Here is a 23,841-nt window from a genome sequence, read left to right as displayed (position 1 = left end):
AATCTATAATCACACTACACATGGACACAGACCTTCACACTGGAGGAGCTTTAATAATCAGTCTAACATCCCCGTGTTGTGAGTATAGGGTCGGATCTTTGTCTGGTCGTGGTGTGTGACTTCCTGGTTCTGTTGGAGTCATTTTTGCATGTTTAAAGAGTTTATCTCGCTCACTAACAGATTCAAACACGTTCAGCCTGAGTTAAATCATAATTATTTAGACTGTATTTCCCTCAGCTGAAGATCCTGTTCGGCTGCTTGAGTTCAGGCAGCAGTCATCACGCCGGACTCTGTAGAAAATGTTTTCTATTTCACAGATTGAAGGCTTGCTGTGGCTCTGGTATAAACAGAGTTCAGATAGCATGCAGCTGTGTTAGTATTCAGACACACACACTACAGAGACTCTGCAGCTGAGACTGGACACAGGGGATGTTCAGTATGTTGCATTATTTCTGTCAGGACATCTTGTTCTGTTCAGACTCAGTCACCAGCTCGCATCGCTCTGGATGAATCTCAAATTACAACATTTTAGTTTCCAGAATAACTTTTGTTCTCCCAGAGTTTCTGAGTGAGGAGGAAGCAGCTTCACTGATGAAGATAATTACAGTAATTCTTCACTGTGGGACAGAGGGCGAGGAGTCAGTGTCTGTGGAGAGGAGAGGAGAGGAGAGGAGAGGAGAGGAGAGGAGAGGAAAGGAAAGGAAAGGAAAGGAGAGGAGAGGAAAGGAGAGGAGAGGAAAGGAAAGGAAAGGAAAGGAGAGGAGAGGAAAGGAGAGGAGAGGAAAGGAAAGGAAAGGAAAGGAAAGGAAAGGAAAGGAAAGGAAAGGAAAGGAAAGGAAAGGAAATTTACGAACCTGAAAAAGTAAAGGCAGTTTAAGTAAAACATAAAGAAAGGAAGGGTAAAGAAAGAAAAGGAAAGACAGGGAAGGAAAAGAAATGAATTACACAAGGAGATTAAAGAGAAAAAAACTGAAAGGATGAGAAAACAAAGGAAATGAATGGAAATACAAGAAAAAGAAAGGAAGTAATCCAGGGAAAGGAAAGAAATGGGAGAGCAAGCAAAATTTAATTACACAAAAAACAAAGAAAATGTAATTTAAGAGAAAGAAAAAGAAAAGAAAAAGAAGTAATCCAAGGAAATGAAGAGAAAAGGAAGCAAAGGAAAGGAAAGGAAGTGAGAGAACACGACACGGTACAAGAAAAAGCAAATAATGGAAAAGAAATTAAAATAAATTTAATTACACGCAAATGAAAAGATGATAAACAGATACGCTCTGAAGGAAAGGGAGAGAGAGAGTCATGAACAGGAGACTGTCGTCCACATGAGTCTCAGAGCTGGACGTCCGACTGATGTTCACACAGTCACACACTCTGACAGTTAAATATCTAATGATTTCAGCAGCCACACATCCACTTTATTCATGCTCTATTTTCATCTGCCTGCTCCCACTGCACACACACACACACACACACACACACACACACACACACACACACACACACACACACACACACACACACACACACACATTAATTCACAGCTCTCTCATGCAAAGTTTTTCTGCATAAACACGTTTCTGCATAGATGAATTTTGATCGACGTGTTTTTATTTAAATATTTTTGACTCGCACTTTGTAAAGTCAACTTCCTGACAGCTCCACTATAGATCTTCCTCCTCGTCCTCCTCGTCTTCCTCCTCTTCAGCCACCAGGTCTGCAGCCTTTTTTCTTATTTCTTTTATTTAAATATTCGTTCTTTTGTCTTTTTCTATTCAATTCACTATCACAGCATCCATTACGTACGTTCTGTCCTCTGACGTGCGCTAAATAAGTGTTTGACTTTAAAAGCAAAAGTGATTTACTTCATAAAACCGTGAACAGACAACATCTCTGTATGTTCAAACCGGGAGACGTCACAGTTTATCTCTGCTAAATAAAAAAAAACACGCCGAAGCCTCCATATATTTAATGTGAAATAACGCTGTCCAACTTGACCACTAGGAGTCGCCAAAGTCATAAATGTTCACATCCTTCACACGGAGGCTTTAACATTCAGGTATCTACTGTGTCGTGAATAATTCCTACGTTTCTAGCTTTGCTAGCAGCATCAGTCTTATCTCCTGATGGAGGCCTAACAGCTGTTAAAGCACAGACGTCTACCGTTATAAGGTAGGTCCAGTTTATTCCATCACTCAGGTTACATAACATGAAACTATTTAAAACTTTAAGCTCTTCTATGATGTAATAACATTTCACCAGCCCACGATCTTTAGGCCTCAACAAGTTTCAAAATGGAGCAAAACTTTCGCTCGTAACTTGTAAAAAGTAAAAAGTGTAAATTCTTTTTGTATATGACTTGATTCATTTTACAGTCAGAAGAAATAAAGAGTTGTAACAAATTTCTTCCATCCATCTTTTTATAATTTTAAATTTTGGACATTTTTTATTTTTAAATATGTAATATCTGAGGGTTTTTTAAAAATCAGAACAAATTAGAAATTTCCCATAGTAATAAAATCACTCTCCAAACAGAAGAACATCTCTTTAGTGAAGCAGGTGTGTCGGAGCAGGATCAATGACTTTTAAAAAAATTAAAAATATTGTAAAAGATTCCAAAAATTAGTTTTCCATAATTGTAAAATATTTCTTGACCTCTGTTCCGCTTCGTTTTCTTTTTCCTCTTCTTCAGACTCGTGTAATTTTGTTGAACTGGTGCGCCTGGTTCCTGAGGATGCGGCGTCCCGGTGAGGCGAAGGTCCGCCTGGCGTGTCACAACGCCACCAAGCATCGGCGCGGCAGCCTGTCCAGCCTGGAGCTCAGCGTCAGCCAGGGGTCGCTGCGACATCACCCGCAGGTAACCAACGGCAACCTCCTCTACGTCGGCTTCCGAGGCATGGAGGGGCTGCACTACGCCTCGCCCACCGAGCCTGAACTCCTCTGTTCGAGGCTGGTGGGAGGTGGCGCCGGTGGGGAGGAGGATGCCCTGAGAGCAGGGGGCGGGGCCGGAGGAAGAGGGGGAGGAGCAGCGGTGGGGGGCTCGACGGTGGAGGCGGAGCTGAACCAGATCCTGGAGGAGGTGAGGTACATCGCCAGGCGTTTCCGCGGGCAGGACGAGGAGGAGACCGTCTGCAGCGAGTGGAAGTTTGCTGCGGCGGTGATTGACCGGCTGTGTCTGGTGGCGTTCTCGCTCTTCACCATCCTCTGCACCATCGGCATCCTCATGTCGGCTCCCAACTTCGTGGAGGCCATTTCCAAAGACTTCTTCAGCTGAGGAGGAGAGAAGGAGGCGAGGTGGAAAGATGGTCTGTTGACTCCAGAAATCTCCTGTAACTGTTGACTGTACATATGTAGAATGAACGTTGTTGAGTGTTTTCATTTCAAGGCAGCTGCAATAACGTGAGAAACTGTTGTCTCTGTCTCTTGGGAGAAAATATCAGGCTTAAAGCTCCATATTTTCTTCTTCTTCTGTGTTTTATTTGAAGTGTTGGTCCATTAGAAGATATAAAAACCATCTCAGTGTAGTTTCACATCTCCTCTCTCAGGCTTCTCTCTGGAGCTCTAGTAACATCAGGTCTGTGAGCCAATCAGAAGAGAGGAGGCTCTGAGCCTCTCTTCTGATTGGCTGACTGTTTTCTGAGTGATCCAATAAAAATAAAGCAGATTTCAGGTAAAAACACTCAGAGAAACCAAATCCTGCAAGGTTTGGATGGTGGGTCCAGGTGGGCGGGGCTTGGTGACTGCTTTGTTGTGACATCACAAAGTTCCAGAAGTCCTGACGGCTGGTTTTAAGGCTCAGTTTCTGAATACAGGCTGTGTGCATTTCTCTGTGGACTGAGGCTTTGATACTTTCACAGTATTAATATAGAAGCTAGAGCTGATCTATAATATATAATCACACTACACATGGACACAGACCTTTACACTGGAGGAGCTTTAATAGTAAATCCATACATGACTCTACTCATTCATTCCCACATGAAAATTTTAAAATAGATTTTTTTATCACGAGTAGAAATCATCAAATACAAAATGTTAGAGGTATTTGGCCGATGAAAACTTTATTTTATGTGTAAATTAAATCATGATTCCTCAGCTCCAACATCATTCAGACTAGTTGTAAAAACACTTTATAATTACTTCTGTGGTGCTCAGATGTCTTTTAACAGCTTTAACTGACAGCTAGCAGCAAGTAGTGAAGTGGGTAGAAATTATCAGCAAAGTAAGAGTTTATCAGCTGACTCTCTATGGTAGAGAAAATAGAAATATGTATTACACACTTTCTTGAATAACAAAATATTTTTACACCTTTGAGTGTGACAAGATATTTTCCACCAGTTCTATTACAGTTCTGTAATTCCTGATCTTTTTATCCAGTTTCAATGTGACAAGACTGAGATACATCCCATTTTGTTAAGTGTTTAAATGTAAATGTGTAAAAGCCTCTGTCACGAAGATGAACTGAACTTGTAACTGTGTGTTTCCCTGCCGACGGTGTGAAGTCTGACCAGGTTGTGATTTCAGAGTGACTGCGGTTCATCAGCTGTCGAAGTGTTTGTTGAGGTGAAACAGTCAGTCAGGCAGTTAACACGTTCAGTCACAGCCCGCTCTCTCTTCACTCTGCTCTTTGGAAATAAATGTATTTTTCTTAAACACCAGGCGCTGATGTGGATCCTTCCAGCCGTCACAGTTTGAATCAGAAAATGTCCAACTTTTCTGCTCTACAGATTCTCACCTTCATTCAAAACGTTCAAATGACGACGATGATGATCAGCATCGGCTGCCAAACAAAAACTGTACAATTCAAGTAAAATATCCTAATTCAAATAAAGTGTAAAAACAATACATTTACAGAAAGTTTCATTAATATTTCTACAGCGAAAAACTGTTATTTTACAGATTTCTCCTAAATTATTCTGATCAAACTCCTTCAATAAAGTGACGCCACTAAAGTTTCTGCAGAGAAACTTTTTCCTAATAATAAAATTAAGTATCAATCAATGAAATATTAACACATGTTTAATATTGTAAAGTAAACCTTTTGTTTTGGAAGACAAAGTAAAAAAATACTGTGTAAAACATTAAAATCATCTCAAACTTCAGCAGTATTTGTGTCAACATTGAATCTTTAAGTGTAAAATAATATTAAAACCTGTAGAAGCTCAATCTAAATACAATATTTACTGATTCAGATTCAGATCAATTTTCTTACATTTCTCATAAAATATAATAAACTGAAGAAATGCAAATTAAACTGTTAAGTCTCTGTATGTCGTCTTTCAACTAAAGTGGGGTTGGAAACTTAATTACAAATAACATACGCACCACTATTGACTTTATAACACTTTTATTTAATATATTCAGATGTAAATTTACAATATCAAACAATTATTCACAAATAGTTCTTCAGAGCCGCGGGATGATCTGAAGAACTAAAACTGGCATTTCTCCATTGGTCTATCTGCCTGTTAAGGTGACTATAATGAGGAGGTGATGATGTCACCTCTGAAAGAGGGTAGCACAGGATGCTCGGCCTGACTGTTGCCATGGTGATCCAGAGGATCTCCTGGGAGGAGTGGAGGCTCCACTGTTGGAGGAGGACACATGGGGCGGAGGAGATGCTCCTCCTCATCCAGGATCTCCACGTCGCCCTGGACGTCTCTTTGCTGGATTCTCTCTGTGTCCAGGACACATGGAGACACAGAGGAGCCTCACCTGCATCAGGACCCAGCAGGTGCAGCTGTACGGAGATGTGCAGAAAAATTCTGAAGTGATGAAAAAAAGTTTGTTACATTTCATCCAGAATTACAAAGTTTGAATGTAGAAGTCACATAAAGATTAAGATTTACCCTGAAATTACGGCGAAGATCTTTAAATTGTTCATATGGACATTAACCTTTATAATAACGAGCTGCATTTTAATTACAGATAATTACTGTCATTTTACACAGATTTGTTTGTAATTTAAGAAAGAAGAAAAAATACTGTATAAATAATACAGTAATTTGTCTTAAAATAAAAAAAATGTAATTGATTATTATTGGCACAATGCTTAAAGTAGAAGTTTGGCTGTTAATTCACAGATCATTTCTGTCATTTTACAGACTTTTCTTCACAATCTAAAAAAAACCCAGAAAGTTACTGTTAGAAAACTTAGTTATTTTCAGTAAAATTAGGATTTGTTTTTACAGTGTGGTGTTTGTTAATGAAAAGTCAGGAGCAGCACGTTTTTTTTTTTAATTGAACCTCAGGGCACCATGAATTACAAAATTTCCTAACAGTCCATCCAGCAGTTGATGAGATACTTCAGTCTGAACCAGACTGGAGCTACGCTGCAGACCAGGCCAAAAATGTGGACAGTATTGTTTCACAATGTTAATTAGTGCATGAATTATCAGTTCCAGCACGAAGCACGAAACAAGTCACGCAAGAGTTTTTATTCCTCTCCTGAGACCTACAGGGCTTCATATTACAGAGGCTCATTCCTGCCGGGAAAATAAAAAAAAATACATTGGTGAATTATTGAAAAAGAAAGACAGAAGAGTCGGGATGGAGCCAGTGTATGGCTGGACTGTGTATGGGTGTGTCTACTGGTTGGGGGATGCCATCATACACAACAAAACACAAGGTTATTGCTAATTTAACTAGCCGGAGTTAAATCCTCCTTTCAGCACCATGGACAGCTCCACTCCGCGGTCACAGCGACACAGCTGTACAAGCAATGCAGAAACGATGCTTTTAATTTGACACAACACAGGAAATGGGACCAGATCCTAAAATATGATCAATTCTACATTTCAAACAGAGGGAGTTAGAGACGAAGACCTGCCTCTAATAAACATGTGTTACCTTCTGCAGGTGATCCGTAGCACTGGCTCACGGCTGGTCCAGTCAAAAATACCAAAAATAAATAACTCAGTCAAACTTATGAGATGAGAGTTTTCACTTACTATCCCATAATTGTGATTTGAGTAGAATATTTTATCATCTTTTTTTTGCTTTTCCTGGCAGTAATGGGGCTCCGCACTAAATTACTGCTTTCCAGTTTAAACTCCAGTGATCCAAGAAATGGTTCCCATCATTTATTTTTGTGCATAAAATTACCTCCCTGAGAGCTTTGGTTTATTAAAAACAAACCACTCTACATCACACTCTAACGGTTCAGCCTCCCTGAACCTCAGCAAAATCCAATTTCACATTCTCATATGATAATCAAACACATCTCTGATCTACTGAGTCATGAAAAACTGAAAAACCTACACACGACGTGTTTTATACGTTCGGTTCTTCGAACTGAGGCGTCGGTGAGGCCGCGCTGCTGTATGATCCTGATCTGAAACAACACTTTAATAAGGTCTGATGGAGATCAGCTGATGAGTGATGCACCACCTGTCCAGGCAGAGTTGTGGATGCCAAACCTGGATTAATCCAACACTTGGCAGAGAGACACTGAACCAGAGACAGAGAGACAGACGATCAGACAGACAGAACACCAGAGAAAGCAGCAGATGTTCTGAGACAGTTCAGATAAAAAGCAGCAGAAAGCTGTGAGAGTGCGGTCTGACTCAGTCAATATCCTCCTGTGAATAGAGACTCATTTTACTGATTGTTCCCCGGGGAACTCGTCTCATTTTCCTCTTTCATTGTGTGAAATTTCTGATTTGGCCGAGCCGATGCAGACTGAGTTATTCTCCCGACGTTCGACCAGAGCCGCCGGCAGCTCCTCCAGGAATAAAAAAATAATGCCGCCCCCTGTTTTTAAAAGGGGGCAATCAGGGGGGATTTTACTGCCCTGTGGCACAGACAGACGGGGACACTACACATCTGCCAGGTTTCACCAGCTGCTCGTACTTCAGTCTGTTCTGGATCCTCGTGTCAGGACGAACCTGAGACCTTCAGACGCTGGAGAAGTGGAAGGTTCCTGTGTGCAGCAGGAAAGAGCTGTCAGACACACAGAGAGTTTTAACAAGACTAACAGTTTAACACCCTGATGCTGCCCCCTACAGGCTGAAACATTCATCACACCCCCAATATGAAATGGAAAACGATATACTGGGGTTGTGCAAGGTCTAGAGCTGTGTATACTGAGTGGAGGGAAATTCACCCTTGTCTGTTCAAACGTGGTCTCATGACTTTGCTGCATTACAACCAAGCAAATTCTATCACAGAGGAAGGCCGTGAGATGCAGCTGAAAGCCCCAGAACAAGCTAATAAGTGGCCCTTTAGTCAAAAGAGTGACTTAACAGTACAAAAACCAGGATTTTATTATTTCATCATCTCAGCAGTAACTTAAACAACACGCCTCTTATATCTGTGTGAGGCCGGTTATTGATTATCTATCTGGTTTCAGCTGTAGTGGTTAAAAATGTATCAAGTCTGAGCTGCGGGTGGCGCTGGAGGAAAGGTCAAGGGTCGTTAAAATCAAATGTGGAGTGAATTTCACATCAATGTGTCTGTCAGACTTTTAGCTGTGCGTGTGTGTGTGTGTGTGTGTGTGTGTGTGTGTGTGTGTGTTTTACTCTGCATTAACGCGCTGCCTTCAGTCAGCAGGACGATGCTGCCCCCTGCTGGCGGGCTGTGGCCGTGCAGCCAGTGGCAGCGCTGCTGCTGGAGGTGCAGATTTCACACACAGGATTCACCCTGCAGAGACACCAGGAGCCCAGAGGTCACAAATGATATGATCAAGTTTATTATCTTTATTATTCGTGTTAAAAGTATTTGTGCACAGTAGGATTTCCTTTTGAAATAAGGACATGGATTATCTTCACTGAATTTATTCCTTTTAATATGAAATTATTTATAGAATTATTGGAAAGTTAATTATGACATAGAGTGTAGTTTATATGTAAATTAAAAAAAATCATACATAAAAGCACAAATATGAGGCTGGAAACACCGGACAGGTGAGCAGCAGCAAATCAGTGAGAAACATTCAACTTTATTTACACCTGCGTCATTAACATCACAACATCTGCTTTTAATCTTTCAACTTTATCTATGAAATCTAAAACTTTATTTTGGTGAGGTGCAGCTGCCCCCACCTGCAGGTAACAGGAAAGTTACTGTAACTAAGCCTGTGGGCGGCGGACAGGTGTGTCAGATTGCACCTGTTCTCACCTGACCACCTCTCTCTCTCTCTCTCCCTCCCTCTCTCATTCTGGATCTTCCTGTGTCTGTCTGCGGGTGTCGGGATGGGCAGCGGGGCGTCGGTCAGTGAAGGAACCCGGCCGGAGAGGCTGGAACCCGGGGAGGCCGGGCCTGAACCCGCCCGACCCCCCACACCTGTGGGACGGAGCGATGACACGCTGCAGGTACGTGTTCATCTCATGTATAACAGGCCGCAGTGGAACAAGAGTCTGAGCTGAAGGAGCTGCTGTGTGTTCTCAGGCGGAGGAGGAGAAGCCGGACAGTCACATGATGGAGGTCCGGTCTCTGAAGAGCGAGGAGAGCTACACGCAACCCAAGGAGGAAGAAGAAGAAGAAGAAGAAGAAGAAGAAGAAGAAAGAACCACTCACACCGTCCTGAGTCCAGCTGTTACTGTGAGCTGCCGTTTAAAATATTGACTCGCACATTAATAATGTATCTGACATGTTCCACATCACATGACGTCACTGTTACTGTTTCTGCGAATCAGCTGTTTAGTATCCACTCAAATCAAGTTTATTTTTAAAGCAGTTTAAAACATCCGGTTTTGACCAAAGTGCTGCACAACAAAACACAAGAGACACACAACACAGAAACAGCTCGAGTGACACGTTAATCACAGTTTGGATTAAAGACACAAGGGATAAAAGTGAGAGATAAAAATGTGATTTTTCATTTTTCATCGAGTTTTATTTTGAAAAACAGACATTTATTAGAAAAAAAAGCACATCTGTTGCCCAATTCATGAGAAATTCGTCATTTTTTTTCAAAATAAAAGTAGGCTTTTATTGTGACCAGCCCGGGTGTGTAATCAGCATCTTGATGTGCCACACCTGTCAGGTGTCACATGTATGAATTTGAGTTGAGAGACAGACATCTTTTATTTCAGTGTATTATCACTTGCTCAGCGTGTGAACTTCCATGATGTTTTTATATCAGGCTGGTAGAAGGTCAAATGTTGTATTGACCTCACCTGTGTCCGCGCCGCGCGCTGCGCTCTCAGGAAACCGTGGCAGAAGGTGAAGAAGTTTCTCTGGACTTTGAGAGTTTCCTCCACAACAACGGGACGCTCTACAGCTGCTTCAATCACCATGGCAACAGAGTTTACGTCGACGAGTCGCAGGTAACAAACGTGACACAAACAGACCCAGTTTGAAACTTGTGAAACTCGCGGCTCCTTTTCGGTTTCTCTGTCTTTTCCAGAACCTGCAGCCGTTTCCAAAGGAGTGGAACAACCAGGGACGCTTCATCACCGCCGGCACTGAGGTCTGAGACTTTACAGCACATGATGAACCACAGAGCAGCAGCTTCCATCAGAGTGTGTTAGTGTACATGCAGAACCGGCTGCAGGATGAAAGCTGTGGTTTCTCCCTCAGGGCTCCGGTCAGCTGCAGACGGCGGCCAGCAGCCAGCCGGCGGTCAGGGAGGACGACCGCACCGGCAGCGTCTACATCCAGGGCAAAGGAACCGTCATGACCTACATGTTCGAGGTGAGAGACGAGGCTGGAGATCAGCTCGGATACGAACAGTGTGTGAAATGTGAAAGTTTCCTCCAGCGGTGTCGTGCTGTTTCTCCAGGAGAGGGTGAACGTCTGCAGGTTCTGGGATCCTCAGTCGGGCGTCTGGCTGCTGCTGCCGCTGCAGTGGGAGATAAACGTGGAGTTCGTCAAAGCTCGAGTGCAGAGAGTCATGGTGAGGAAGACTGTGATGCTGCTCTGAGTGTCCGAGCGTCATTGGGTGGATGAAGGTGTGATTGATGTGTGTCTGGCTTTCTGTCCCAGTCCACCCTGCCGGGTCTGGTGGACCAGAAGGAGATCACCGCGGCGCTCAGACAGTGTAACTACGACCCTGACGAGGTCGCCTCCGTCTACCTCACCATGTTCGGAGAAATCCTCCTGCAGGCGACTCCCAGCGGAGACCACGACTACGCCGACCTCAACTCCTTCAGGTGTGCAGCGCTCGCAGGATTCAGACCTTTAGACTGTGACCCTCCGTGTGTTCCTGTCATGGAAGTAACATGTGACCTTGACCCAGCAGAGCCCTCCTGGAGCGGGACCGGGTCATCGAGGATCTGAGGCTGAAGCTCCAGACCAAAGAGAAGGAGGTGGACAACCTCTTCCAGAGGAGCAGCTACCTGGCGAGGGAGGTCCGCTACCTGACGGACGTGGTCCAGCACCTGAACCAGAAGCTGGCCGAGCTGGAGGCCGACCAGCAGGAGGCCCGAGAGAAGATCAGGTCTCTCCTGAACCGCCGGGCTCCTGCCGTCCCGCCCGCCAGAACCGTCACCAAACCCGCCGTGGACCCGGGCCAGCTGCGGCAGGTGAGCGGTCTGACCCGCGAGCTCAACGTCTCCAACAAGCAGCTCCGGTCCACGGTCGGCCAGGCCATGACCGACATGAAGAACCAGCTGGAGCAGCTGAAGGGCGCCGTGGGGAAGCTGGCCCAGGTGGAGCAGGAGGCGGCCGGGGAGGTGGAGGAGCTGCGGACCCTCTACAGGAGGGAGGCGGTGGAGAGGAAGAGCCTTTACAACAAGCTGCTGGAGCTGCAGGGAAACATCCGGGTGTTCTGCCGCTGCAGGAACAACCCGACCTCCAGCTCCTGTCTGGAGAAGACCGACGACCAGGAGGTGGTGGTGGTTCAGAGGGGGAGCAGGAGGAAGTTCCACTTTGACAAAGTCTATCCTCAGAGCAGCTCACAGGTAACAAACCCAGTGGACATTTAGAGGAAAGGCTTTAAAGCTCCATGTTTCTTCTTCTTCTGTGTTTTAGTGTTGATCCATCAGAAGATATAAAGACTCTCAGTGTAGTTTCACATCTCCTCTCTCAGGCTTCTCTCTGTAGCTCTAGTAACAACAGGTCGGTGAGCCAATCAGAAGAGAGGAGGCTCTGAGCCTCTCTTCTGATTGGCTGACTGTTTTCTGAGTGATCCAATAAAAATATAGCAGATTTCAGGTAAAAACACTCAGAGAAACCAAATCCTGCAAGATTTGGATGGTGGGTCCAGGTGGGCGGGGCTTGGTGACTGCTTTGTTGTGACATCACAAAGTTCCAGAAGTCCTGACGGCTGGTTTTAAGGCTCAGTTTCTGAATACAGGCTGTGTGCATTTCTCTGTGGACTGAGGCTTTGATACTTTCACAGTATTAATATAGAAGCGTTTGTCTGGTGGAGCTCAGTTCACTTCTCTTAACTGAAGTTTCTTTTATGTTTTTCTATGATTTTGATTTCTGCAGATTTGGGGAAATATTCTGACTCTGATTTCATTCACATCGTCCAGTTCTAGTTTCAGCTCTTTACATTTGAAATGTCTGAACACAAACACTGGAAGCAGAGAAACTACAGTTAATCTGACCCTGCACACTGTTAATAACACAACAATGCTGCTAATTCGCCTGTAGGGAGGGCCAGTTGTTGGCCTTAATGAGCTGCAGAGCTTAACGAGCTCTGGGCCTTCAGAGAGCAGCGGCCCTCTAACAGACTGGTTTGTTCAACAGCTCTTTAATAAAATGACATCATGTTTCATAATCTTTGATTTAATCTTTAAAGAGTAGAGTCTCACAGGGATCAAGTAAAGCACCGCAAATATGAAAATCATTTTTCTTTCTAACCAACAGATTCACAGCTGCTTCCTCTTCTTCTTCTCTGCAGGAGGACGTGTTTGCAGGAACTCTGCCGGTGATCACTTCCTGTGTGGACGGGTACAACGTCTGTATACTGGCCTACGGACAGACCGGCTCAGGGAAGACCTACACCATGATGGGGAGCAAGGAGAACCCAGGAGTCAACATCAGGTCAGGAAGGATCCGACAGGGGCTGCTTAACTATGTAAAAATAAAGAACCAAACTGCAGTTTTTATCATGGAATTTATCAGGGAAGAAGATCATGAAATGTGGTTGAAAGCCACCCACACACACATCCCACAGTTCGAGTACCTGCTGATCTGTTAGAGCTGCAGAGGGTTTCTGTGCTTCCTCAATACGACGAGTTAAATATTTAAGGTGTGACTCTTCAACACATCTGCAGCTGTTCTCTCGCTGCGACATGATTCGCTGTCAGGGGCCAAACGAGACTAATTGCGCCTCGTTATGCAACGTGTCACCTGACAACGGCTCATCAATACGTGACGAGGTGAAGCATCAGGTTTACACAGCGAGGTCGGGTTTCCTGTCAGAGAGGAGACGGAGATCTGCTCATCATCGTCTCCTGTTCCCTCAGGCCTGCTCACAGAGTGTGTGTGTGTGTGTTGTGTGTGTGTGTGTGCGTGTGTGTGTGTGTGTGTGTGTGTGTGCGTGCGTGTGTGTGTGTGTGTGTCTCTCTCAGGTCTATACGAGAGCTGCTTCGTATCTGTGCAGAGAAAGAGAAGGTCTCCTACACTCTGAAGGTACGACAGTGGAAAACCAGATGTTTAACTGCTGTTCACTTTATTTCCATTCATTGTGGTTGAATACATTTTAGATCAGTAAAAGATTTCACAGTATTTAAACAAGACCTGAAGTTTAAAAAATCATATCTGACCTGCTGTCGTCACAGCTGATTCACATCTGACTCACAGCTGATTCACATCTGACTCACAGCTGACTCACACCTGACTCACACCTGACTCACAGCTGACTCACAGCTGACTCACACCTGACTCACACCTGACTCACACCTGACTCACAGCTGATTCACATCTGACTCACAGCTGATTCACACCTGACTCACAGCTGATTCACACCTGACTCACAGCTGATTCACACCTGACTCACAGCTGATTCACACCTGACTCACACCTGACTCACAGCTGACTCACAGCTGACTCACAGCTGACTCACAGCTGATTCACATCTGACTCACAGCTGATTCACATCTGACTCACAGCTGATTCACACCTGACTCACACCTGACTCACAGCTGATTCACAGCTGACTCACACCTGACTCACAGCTTATTCACACCTGACTCACAGCTGATTCACACCTGACTCACAGCTTATTCACACCTGACTCACAGCTGATTCACACCTGACTCACAGCTGATTCACATCTGACTCACAGCTGATTCACACCTGACTCACACCTGACTCACAGCTGACTCACAGCTGATTCACAGCTGACTCACACCTGACTCACAGCTTATTCACACCTGACTCACAGCTGATTCACACCTGACTCACAGCTGATTCACACCTGACTCACACCTGACTCACAGCTGATTCACAGCTGACTCACACCTGACTCACAGCTGATTCACACCTGACTCACAGCTGATTCACACCTGACTCACAGCTGATTCACACCTGACTCACACCTGACTCACAGCTGATTCACACCTGACTCACACCTGACTCACAGCTGATTCACAGCTGATTCACACCTGACTCACAGCTGATTCACACCTGACTCACACCTGACTCACAGCTGATTCACAGCTGATTCACATCTGACTCACAGCTGACTCACAGCTGATTCACAGCTGATTCACATCTGATTCACACCTGACTCACAGCTGATTCACAGCTGATTCACACCTGACTCACAGCTGATTCACACCTGACTCACAGCTGACTCACAGCTGATTCACACCTGACTCACAGCTGACTCACAGCTGACTCACAGCTGACTCACACCTGACTCACACCTGATTCACAGCTGACTCACATCTGACTCACAGCTGACTTCCACTCTTTTCAGATTTCCATGTTGGAGATTTATAACGACACTCTGAACGACCTTCTGACCAAAAGCCCCGGCGCCGCTGCTCTGGACATCCGAGTCCAGGGGAAGTCGGTGGCGGTCCCAGGACTGACCCGGATCCAGGTCCAGACCGAGGCTGACATCCTCAACGTCATGGAGACGGGAGAGAAGAACAGGAAGATCGCCTCGACCAAGATGAACATACAGAGGTTTCTTAGATTCTCAGCATTTAGTGTCGCTGCTCACACACGAGTCACTCTTCTCTTTATTTAACACATTCACACCTGTGGTTCCTCCCCCTCCTCCTCCTCAGTTCTCGGTCTCACCTGGTGGTGGCGCTGGAGGTGGAGGGTTCAGACGAGGTGTCGGGACTGACGTCTCGCGGGACGCTCACGTTGTGCGACCTCGCCGGATCTGAGCGGATCTCCAAGACCGAAGCCGAGGGTCAGAGGCTGGTGGAGGCGGCGGCCATCAATAAATCACTGACGGCGCTGGGACAGGTACACGACACGCCGAGGACTCACCTGGTTCAGTCCTTACACACCTGATGAAAGGTTCTCTCAGGGTATTCGTCTGTCCGAACAACTTTAAACAGTGTCGCCAGGTTAAAGGTGTCTGTTGTTTCTTCTTCAGGTGTTCAGCGCTCTGAAGTGTAACGCCCTCCACATCCCGTTCAGGAACTCTAAACTCACCCACCTGCTGCAGCCCTGCCTGAGCGGAGACGCCAAGGTAAAGTCTGACACCCACACCTCACCAGGTCTCTGACACCACCCGGTGTCACTGTGTTACCGCAGGTAACGATGTGTTTCCGTGCGTTTCCTCTGCAGTGCTGTGTGTTCGTGAACGTGAGTCCGGACGTGAAGGACGCGGTGGAGACGCTGAGCACGCTGCAGTTCGGTTCCACCATCCGTCAGGTTTCACTCGGCAGAGCGACGCAGAACATCGTCCTGGCGAAGAACAAGACCGCCAAGCAGACGACCAACTGAAGCTCGAGCATAATATTTAATAGTTAGACGATGCTGTTAGTTCCTGAACCTCAGCGTCGTCCGTGTGACGTGTCACAGCTCAGGGTTTTAACTGCGTGACTTCATAAAGAAAGAAACAAGTGCTTTCATTCAGTATGATGATTTTTATTTTACATAATAAACTTCATATTCATATCTTTAGATCCCTCTTTTATTGTTTGAATGGAATTTTGTAGCAAGTCAAAGTGGAGCTGCAGCTGAGTCTGTGCCTCTGAAAAAGCCTCCGACGGCTTTAAAGTGCATGTTGGGGCTGCGTCGTGTTATTCGTCGTCTGCAGAAAGATCTGCAGTCCATGCGTTTCACAGGCGGCTGCACGGAGGACAGCGAGTCTGAGGACAGGAAGACCTGTCCAACCGTCCCTGGTCCTAGCTGCAGGAGCTTCTGCTCTTCAGCAGCTGGTTGAGGACGCTGCTCTGCTTCAGGGCTCTGAGGTTGGAGATGTCCTCTGCGATCACAGGGACGTCCTCGCCGCGATTCGTCCTGTCGCTCTCGTCTTCGTCGCTGTCGGACAGCGTGCACAGGAGGGCGTCGTTCTCGTACGTGGGGAAGTAATACCTGAGGAGAGACAGAGGTCAGAGGTTTTCTCTCCCTTCATTTACAGGAATCGCTGCGTTTCTCTGCTCGACAGATTGTGTTACAGAGATAATCGTGTTCTGAGTTTCGGGAACTACTTGTCTGTTGGACTCACTGCGGCTGGTCCCAGGTGGACACGTCCGGCAGCTTCATCACGTGACCTTCAGCCATGATGTGTCGCAGGACGGCGGCTCTGGAGTCGAACTTCTCCTGGCAGCCGTAGCAGCGGCTCTGGTGGATCTGCCGCCGGATGAAGTTCACCAGTTTGACCTGCTGGTAGAACCTGAGGTCTGAGGAGGGACGCACCACAGAGGGTTGTGAGTTTATATGAGCATTTAGTCGCATTCAAACTCTCAACAGTCGGCGGTTTAATCTGCACGTCTCTATCCAGATTAAAACCAGGACTACTGAACCTTCCTGTGTCCAGTTTCTCTTTTAGGACAAAACTAAATCTATACGTCTTTGTTTTCAGGGCTTCACTGATGGTGAAGATGATATCGATGATGATGCAGCTTTTAGAAACTAGTTTGTTTTGTCGTGTGTTTTACTTACTGAGTTCTGTCCTCAGCATGTGGAGATCAAAGCCATGGGCTTCCTGAAAACACAAGACACGCAAAGATGTAAAAAATGACAAGAAAAAGTTCCTCATCTTCAACATCTGCACGTTTCCCTCGTCACACCCGGGACCACAAACTGTCATCTGTACGTTCTTACCACTCGTGAAGTAAACAAAGCTACAGCCATGCTAGCAGGGCTGCTAATATCAGCATGCTAACATGCAGATGCTAAGCACGTATAATGTTTACCATGTTCACTATCCTAGTTTAGCATGCTAACATTTGCTAATTAGCGGTAGACACAAAGTAGAGCCGAGGCTGATGGGACGGTGCAGGTGTCTGGTCGTAACAGTAAAATGTGACCTGATGGCGGCGCTGGAGGAAACAGGATCATTACAGTTCGTCCTCAGGTGAACATGAACGTCTGAACCACATTTCATCACAATCGTTTAAGAGTTGTTGAGATCTTTGAGTCTGAACCAAAGCTGACGCAACAGTTAACGTCCTGTTACCAAATCTCGGTTCCTCTCAGACTCAGATCTGTGATGGTGGAAGCTTCAGGATGAATCCTGACTTTTTCATCCAGCACCACCAACAGGTCAAAGTTTATTCACCTCGAGTGAACGCCTCATGATGCAGCCTTTTCAGACAATCATAGAATCAGTTTTAATTCCTGTAAATTCACAGTTTGCTTGTTGAACCTTCATGTGTGTGTAGATCTGCTCCATCGTCTCCGACTGATGATCGCAGAACAAACACACCGCTGACACTGGATGAGCCTGCCAGTCCGACCAATCACTGTGGACCACACAGAGACAGAGAATTAGATCACACGGTCTAATCTTCCACAGACAGGAAGTGGGTTCTGACCCGTGCGCCTCCTGCTGGAGATACTCACTCGTCCTCGTCGTCCACCAGCTCTCGGTCGTCTTCACTCTGCACCTCCTCCCAGGTTTTCCCCAGCTCCTGACGGGAGACGGACGATTGAAGATCAGACACACGGAGAGAAAATGTTTCACACGATAAAACTTTTTAGAGCGTCTCTTTAAAAAATAACAACTCGCATCCTTCCTTCAAACATCTCAGAAGTCAAAGTGTATGAAGTTTGTTTTTCACCAGGTAGTTGATGACGTAGAAGCGGTCGTATGCGTGGTTGTTGGCGTTGATGCGGCGGTGAGCTTTCTTCCTCATGTGATCCTTCAGCGTGGTTTTATCTCGAAACGTCTTCTCACAGTACAAACACTGAAGACTGACAGGAAATTAATAAAAATAAGCAAATGTGATTAAATCCAACCTCAACTACAAATCACAAGAAAGAACAATTATATTAAACAGACATACTGGAAACTACAGCTGGAATCATTAGTTAATTAACCGACACGTCAATCAGCAGAAACTTCATCTGCAGCTTTTTGGATGATATAATTGTTCCAGCTTCTCCAACGTGAGGATTTGATGAATTTCTTTGTTGTTCATGATCAAACTGAATATTTTCTGTTGGTTGAATAAAACAAGACATTTGAAGGCGTCACTTTGAGCTGTGGGAAATTATTTCTGATATTTAACGAACCGCACCATTAATCAAGAGTCTGCGCTGTCATCACAACTGAAACTCCTCAGCTTGAATATAATCCACCAGTTTTCAGGAAACTTGAACTAAAATGAACTTTTGTGCATGACTTTAGTTTTAACTTGATGATCAGTGTCTGTTCTCACTTGTCCAGTTTGCTCTGCAGAGCGTCCAGGAAGTCGTTGCAGTAGACGATGTTGTCGGGCAGGCCGATGCTGAAGGAGTGTTCTCTGGCCATGTGGTTCAGCAGCGACGACCTGAGACACGACGTGAGTTTTATCATAAAGTGAAACTATATATTCGTTGTTAAAGATTCATGGAATTCTGACAGGTTTTCAGGAAGTTTAATTCAAGTCGAACCAGCTGACGTGAACACGTGACAGGTGATTTACCTGTTTCCACTGAACTCCTCACTGCAGAACATGCACAGACGATGGAAGCTGCTGTCGTCTCTCTCCTTCTGCTGCTGCTCCAGAACCTCCTCCTGTGGAAGACCAGAGCCGTTAGAGAAACACCACAGAAGAAGAACAACACCTCCTCCTGTGTGACAAACAAGAGCTTCCATGTCACCAGAGGGGTTCCTTTATATTCAGTTAAGAAAACCTAGTTCATTCTTTTTGTGGGTGCAGGGAGTATTTTAGTTTTTGACTCAGGACAGGAAACAGACAGAAATGGAGTCTGATGCAGGATCTGGACTCACCAGTCGTTTCTGCTGCAGCTTCTCTCGGAGGACTCGGTCCTCAGGGAGGACGTCACACAGCAGGAAGTAGTCCTCTTGTTTCTCTGCAAGAACACATTGTTATCGGAGAGGTTTCTGAAGACAAGATTTCCTTTAGCCTGAGCAGATGTATGTAAAATGAGAATTTCAAGCAACTGTTGAATTCACATCATACAGATAAAAGATGCAGGAAATGCTTCTCAACTTTCAGATGGTAAAAAGTGAGTTTCTTAGTTCTGTGACAGGTCTTAACTTCAAGGAGAATCACTGTTCACTACAAGATAGGGTTTATTATCAGCTGTGATAATATGATGCTCACAAAAATGAATGAGATTTCAAAAACAGATGAATCATGATTTCTGTAAAATCAATTGTTTACGTATGTTCTTTTTTTCAGACAGAGACTCACCGATCGGGCCGGTGGAGTTAGTTTTGATCACGCTGCAGAAATCTGTGACCGGCTGCTCCAGGAATCTGCCTTTCCAGTACAACATGTACCTGATGGAGAACAGGTGCACACAAGAGCAGCAGGTCAGCGTCAGCATGGTGAAGGACAGACGCTTAAAAGAAACAGTTTACTCTCACTGAGTCTGTGGAAACAGTTACACGATGTGGAGAATACACATGTATGTGCAGTAAATAGCAGAACAGCTGCAGACCGAGAGCAGGGTTCATACTTCGGGAGGTCTGCGATCAGTTTGACGTCGGCGATGACCATCTTGTGCTCCAGCAGCAGGTGTTTGAGGAGGACGTCTTTCTGCAGGAGGGGGACGGACTCGGAGCAGAAGAGACACACCAGCGGCTCGGCACTGGGATGCTGCAGACTGGGAACACTGCAGCCGTCGGCCGGCTGCTCCGGAAAACACAGCGGCTCCAGGATACTGTCCTGACCTGAGGGAGGACGACGACTCCAGGTCAGCTAACGCACCACTCCGACCCAGTGTGCGCTAATCAATGATCATCAACAGTATCTGTGCACCGGTTACTTCGTCAGGTACCAAACAAATCTGACGAATTCATTTTGTCTGAGGTGACATTTTCTTAGGAGTTTAAAAATGTTTTTGTGAAGAAGTTATTTATCTATAAAAACCAATCAATGAATTTTTCCAGTAGATTTATTGTCTCTTTTAATGCTTCATATTTGACCTCAATACGTTTTGGTACAGACCAAATTTTGTCACAGAAACCTCATTTTCTTAAAAGACGAGGTGTTTTCAGTTACACAGTTAAAACTGAAACTGTTTGTTCTTTGTCATAGTTTATTCATTTTTTATCTTTCTTTATTTGTTGTATTACTCATTTTACAACATTTTGGTATTATCATGTGTAGAGCTGCAACGATTTGTCAATCCATTAGTCGATCAAAGGAAAATTATTTTTTTATACAAAAATGTCAGTAATTTAATGGTTCAAAGTTCTGTCTCACGTTAAAGTGAATATTTTGGGGTTTTGGACAAAACAAGAAAGTTTGAAGACGTCACCTTGTGCTCTGGGAAATGATAATGACCCTTCTTTTTTATGTTTTCTGATGACAACGATAAAAAACAAATAGCATATTAATTAATAATGAAAATAGTAATTAATTGTTGCCTGATTTGTGTGTATTGCTTTACCATTTACACTTGGACCGTCTTATTATCTGTAAAGATCTTTGAATTCCACTAACTTCTATGAAAAGGTATGTAAATAAAGTTTGATTGATTCATTGAAAAAAGTATTATCTGATATTGGTTAAAGCAAAAACACAATTCCTCAGCAAATAAACTCTAATGAAGAAGATCATGTTCTATGATTGAAAGCAGCAACTAAAGCGATCTTGTGTTTACATTGTTTTGTTTTGTTTATTGATGACTAATAACCTGTTATCAACTGTCTTTTATATACAGATGTTTATGTGTTTGTTTCTGTGATGTAGCGCATTTGAGTTCGTTGTTTCTGTAACTTGTACAATGTCAATAAAGGTTTTGAATATTGAATAACGATGGCTAACGTTCAACAGATGGAGAAACGGACGTTACCTTCATTAAATAACGGAAACACAGGTTGTAACAGGTGGGTGTTGATTTTTATATATAGTATTTTCAGAATAAAGTGGTAGTTAAATTAATTAACGAGCAACGAAAAGGTTAACGTGTAGTACACGCCAGCAGCTGCCTTTAGCCTGCTAGGCGGCTAACTGCTAGCAAGTTGGTTTCATCGCAAAGTGACGAGCTGTTTCCGGTCGGTTACGGTAGAGTGTAACGGTAATATTTCAGTGACAGGTAAACAACCCGCTCCCGCTGCAAAACAGCTCCGTTCAATCCACTGACACCTTTAAAACTTCCACGTACCATCTTTACTCCCGTCGCTGGCGGCCATCTTCGCTGTCACGTGGTCAAAACAGCGGCTAACGGACCAATCAGAAGACGCAAAATTCGTGCGCCGCTTTCACGGTCTCCTCGTAAACGCAAAATACACCATGGTGCATTCACGTGTTTGAAACCAATGCTTCAAAACTACATGTTGAAGACCAGTGCTTAATAATTACTTTTGAATTTTTTTTATTGTTTTTAATTCAACGTTTATGATATGCACAGAATGTCCCCTGCAAAATATTATTAAACTATTATTATTTTTTACTGATAATACAGCCAGAATGAATATTGATTTGTGATTGATTTCTATGTATAAAATCAATACTGATCACAAAAGAAGAGATAAAGATGAGTAGATGAAAATCTTTTATATGTACATTAGTGTGGAATATAAATCACCTCCAGATGCTCACATGATGACTGACCTGAAGTTTCTTATTTTACATAGATCTATATTTATTAAATATTCTACTTCCTGTTTGACCTCATTAACTGTATTATCATCTCACACTTCAGTAATATAATTTAAAAAATATTAGGAAAAAGTAAAGACAAAATCACAGTGAATCGGAGGTATTTGGGGGGTCTGGTTGCCCCTGGGTATTTGCCCTCTCGGCACAGCTGGTAATCCAGTCTTAATTAAAGAATTAATTCTCTGTGTATCATGTGTGTTCCAGAAAAAGACCAGTAGGTGGCGCAGACAGCTCGGTCTTCATCCTGCTGCAGTCAGCCTGACTCATTTCCTCTGCACCTGTTTCCCTTTCGTCTTCATACATTTCAGACAGGATGGTAGTACTGTTTTACAATGATGAAAATAATACAAGAATTATGTTTATTTGAATAATTAATACACATTAAATACAATTATGGTAGTACTGCTACCAACTAAAAGTAGCATCAGAACTACTGTGTGTGTGTGTGTGTGTGTGTGTGTGTGTGTGTGTGTGTGGTAGAAGTTTTAAAAACGTAATTAATCCTCTTGTTCAATAACCCTGACCTTACAGTGGCTGTGAAGAGGAATAATTTCAAGAAATGTGTTGATTGTTGTTGTTGTCTTTTCTTCACAAGAGTTTACGGACGGACTGGCTTTCCTCTGGAAGAGTTGACCCCAGTGGTCTCCAGTATCTTGGGTGCATCCAGCAGCAGTGTGTTGCAGATGTAATATTTGATTCCTCCTCAGGTGCTCGTGCCCAACAGCGTCCTCCCTGCGACGCTGCTCCTTTGAGGTGCTGCACCAGTGCATCCTCCGTTGGGGGGGAGGATTTGCTTCATTCCTCCCTCTTCTCTTTGTGAACAACTCGAGACGAGCCGGATCGATGATGAGCTGGCTGCTGATGTGATCGTACAGGAGAAGTGTGAAGCTCTCCACAATGGAAACAACCTCCTCTGGAACGCTGATGTGAGAAGAGATACCTGGGATGCTGATGACATGGCAACAGAGGCGTTCAACAGCTCTCATTCCAGAGGAGGTCGTTTCCACTTCACAATTCAATACACAACTCAACATCCAACAAGCTCGCCTTGAATAAGAGAAACTAAAAAATACTTTTAAAATACTTTCAAAGTACTTATACTTTACTTGAGTACTTCCATTTTGAAGATTTTACTCTACTATACTTCAGAGGCAAATACTTTTACTTCAACACATTCACAACATTGGAAGCTATAGTTACTATTTTGCATATAAATATTTTAAACGTTAAGTTAAAATGAGCTAAAATTCCACAAGCAACAACTTTAAATAACAATATTGATATTAATATGCATCTTCTGCGTGACGAGTACTTTATGTACCTTTACTGAAGTAAAGTTTTTTCTTAATCCTGGTCTTTTCTTTGTAATAAGTATTTTTATATTTAGACACTACTTCTTTTACTTTAATAAAATTTCTGGATTCTTCTTCTGTCACTGCAGAAAGAAAAATAAATCATGAAGCAAATAAAGGAAAATAAGAGACACACTAAAACAGCAGTCGAGCACAAGCACTACTGTTTAGGACCGTAATACTGATACTAGTAATGGTAGTGATAAAAGAAAACAGAAGAAACAATCTTTTTAAAAAATTGCTTCACAATAAAAGTGAGAGTGTTTTACATATTTATCAAACATGTATTTAGTGGTTCACTGTTATTGTGCTGGTTAAAATGATGTGAAAACCGTGACGTTGTTCCTTCAAACCCACTCACCCCCGACTCCTCTCTCTCCCTCTCCCTGTGGAGGCGGTGCTCT

The 23,841-nt window shown here is 44.1% G+C and overlaps 3 protein-coding genes and 1 long non-coding RNA gene across 4 annotated transcripts in view; 3 read left to right on the top strand and 1 right to left on the bottom strand.

The window, feature by feature from the left end:
* Nucleotides 1–4,940, top strand: part of LOC130175728 (neuronal acetylcholine receptor subunit alpha-7) — a 36,022-nt gene extending 31,082 nt beyond the window's left edge. The window contains exon 10 of the mRNA XM_056386243.1: nt 2,690–4,940. Coding sequence (XP_056242218.1) covers nt 2,690–3,271 — 582 coding nt within the window. The 3' untranslated portion in view covers nt 3,272–4,940. The remainder of the gene's footprint in view (nt 1–2,689) is intronic.
* Nucleotides 4,941–8,812: 3,872 nt separating this feature from the next.
* On the top strand, nt 8,813–15,981 carry LOC130176892 (uncharacterized). Its single transcript, XM_056388295.1, has 15 exons — nt 8,813–8,900; nt 9,197–9,308; nt 9,385–9,537; nt 10,146–10,265; nt 10,346–10,408; nt 10,519–10,632; nt 10,721–10,834; nt 10,924–11,090; nt 11,180–11,840; nt 12,788–12,930; nt 13,461–13,521; nt 14,813–15,024; nt 15,129–15,315; nt 15,449–15,544; nt 15,643–15,981. Exons 1-15 carry the CDS (start codon nt 8,878–8,880, stop codon nt 15,799–15,801), a joined length of 2,385 nt encoding a protein of 794 aa, XP_056244270.1. The 5' UTR covers nt 8,813–8,877; the 3' UTR covers nt 15,802–15,981.
* On the bottom strand, nt 15,971–21,647 carry znf277 (zinc finger protein 277). The gene is made up of 12 exons (XM_056388296.1): nt 21,589–21,647; nt 19,936–20,149; nt 19,668–19,756; nt 19,241–19,323; nt 18,933–19,024; nt 18,687–18,797; nt 18,087–18,219; nt 17,869–17,936; nt 17,672–17,768; nt 16,966–17,008; nt 16,529–16,703; nt 15,971–16,395 (listed from the first exon to the last, which is right to left on the bottom strand). Exons 1-12 carry the CDS (start codon nt 21,614–21,616, stop codon nt 16,206–16,208), a joined length of 1,323 nt encoding a protein of 440 aa, XP_056244271.1. The 5' UTR covers nt 21,617–21,647; the 3' UTR covers nt 15,971–16,205.
* LOC130176894 (uncharacterized) lies at nt 20,156–23,511 on the top strand. Its single transcript, XR_008828930.1, has 2 exons — nt 20,156–21,310; nt 22,793–23,511. It is a non-coding gene; the product is annotated as an uncharacterized LOC130176894 (long non-coding RNA).
* The last annotated feature ends 330 nt before the right edge of the window (nt 23,512–23,841 follow it).

This window comes from Seriola aureovittata, chromosome 10 (genome assembly GCF_021018895.1).
Source record: "Seriola aureovittata isolate HTS-2021-v1 ecotype China chromosome 10, ASM2101889v1, whole genome shotgun sequence".
Lineage (NCBI taxonomy): Eukaryota > Metazoa > Chordata > Actinopteri > Carangiformes > Carangidae > Seriola > Seriola aureovittata.
This window is presented reverse-complemented; position numbering and strand designations above follow the sequence as displayed.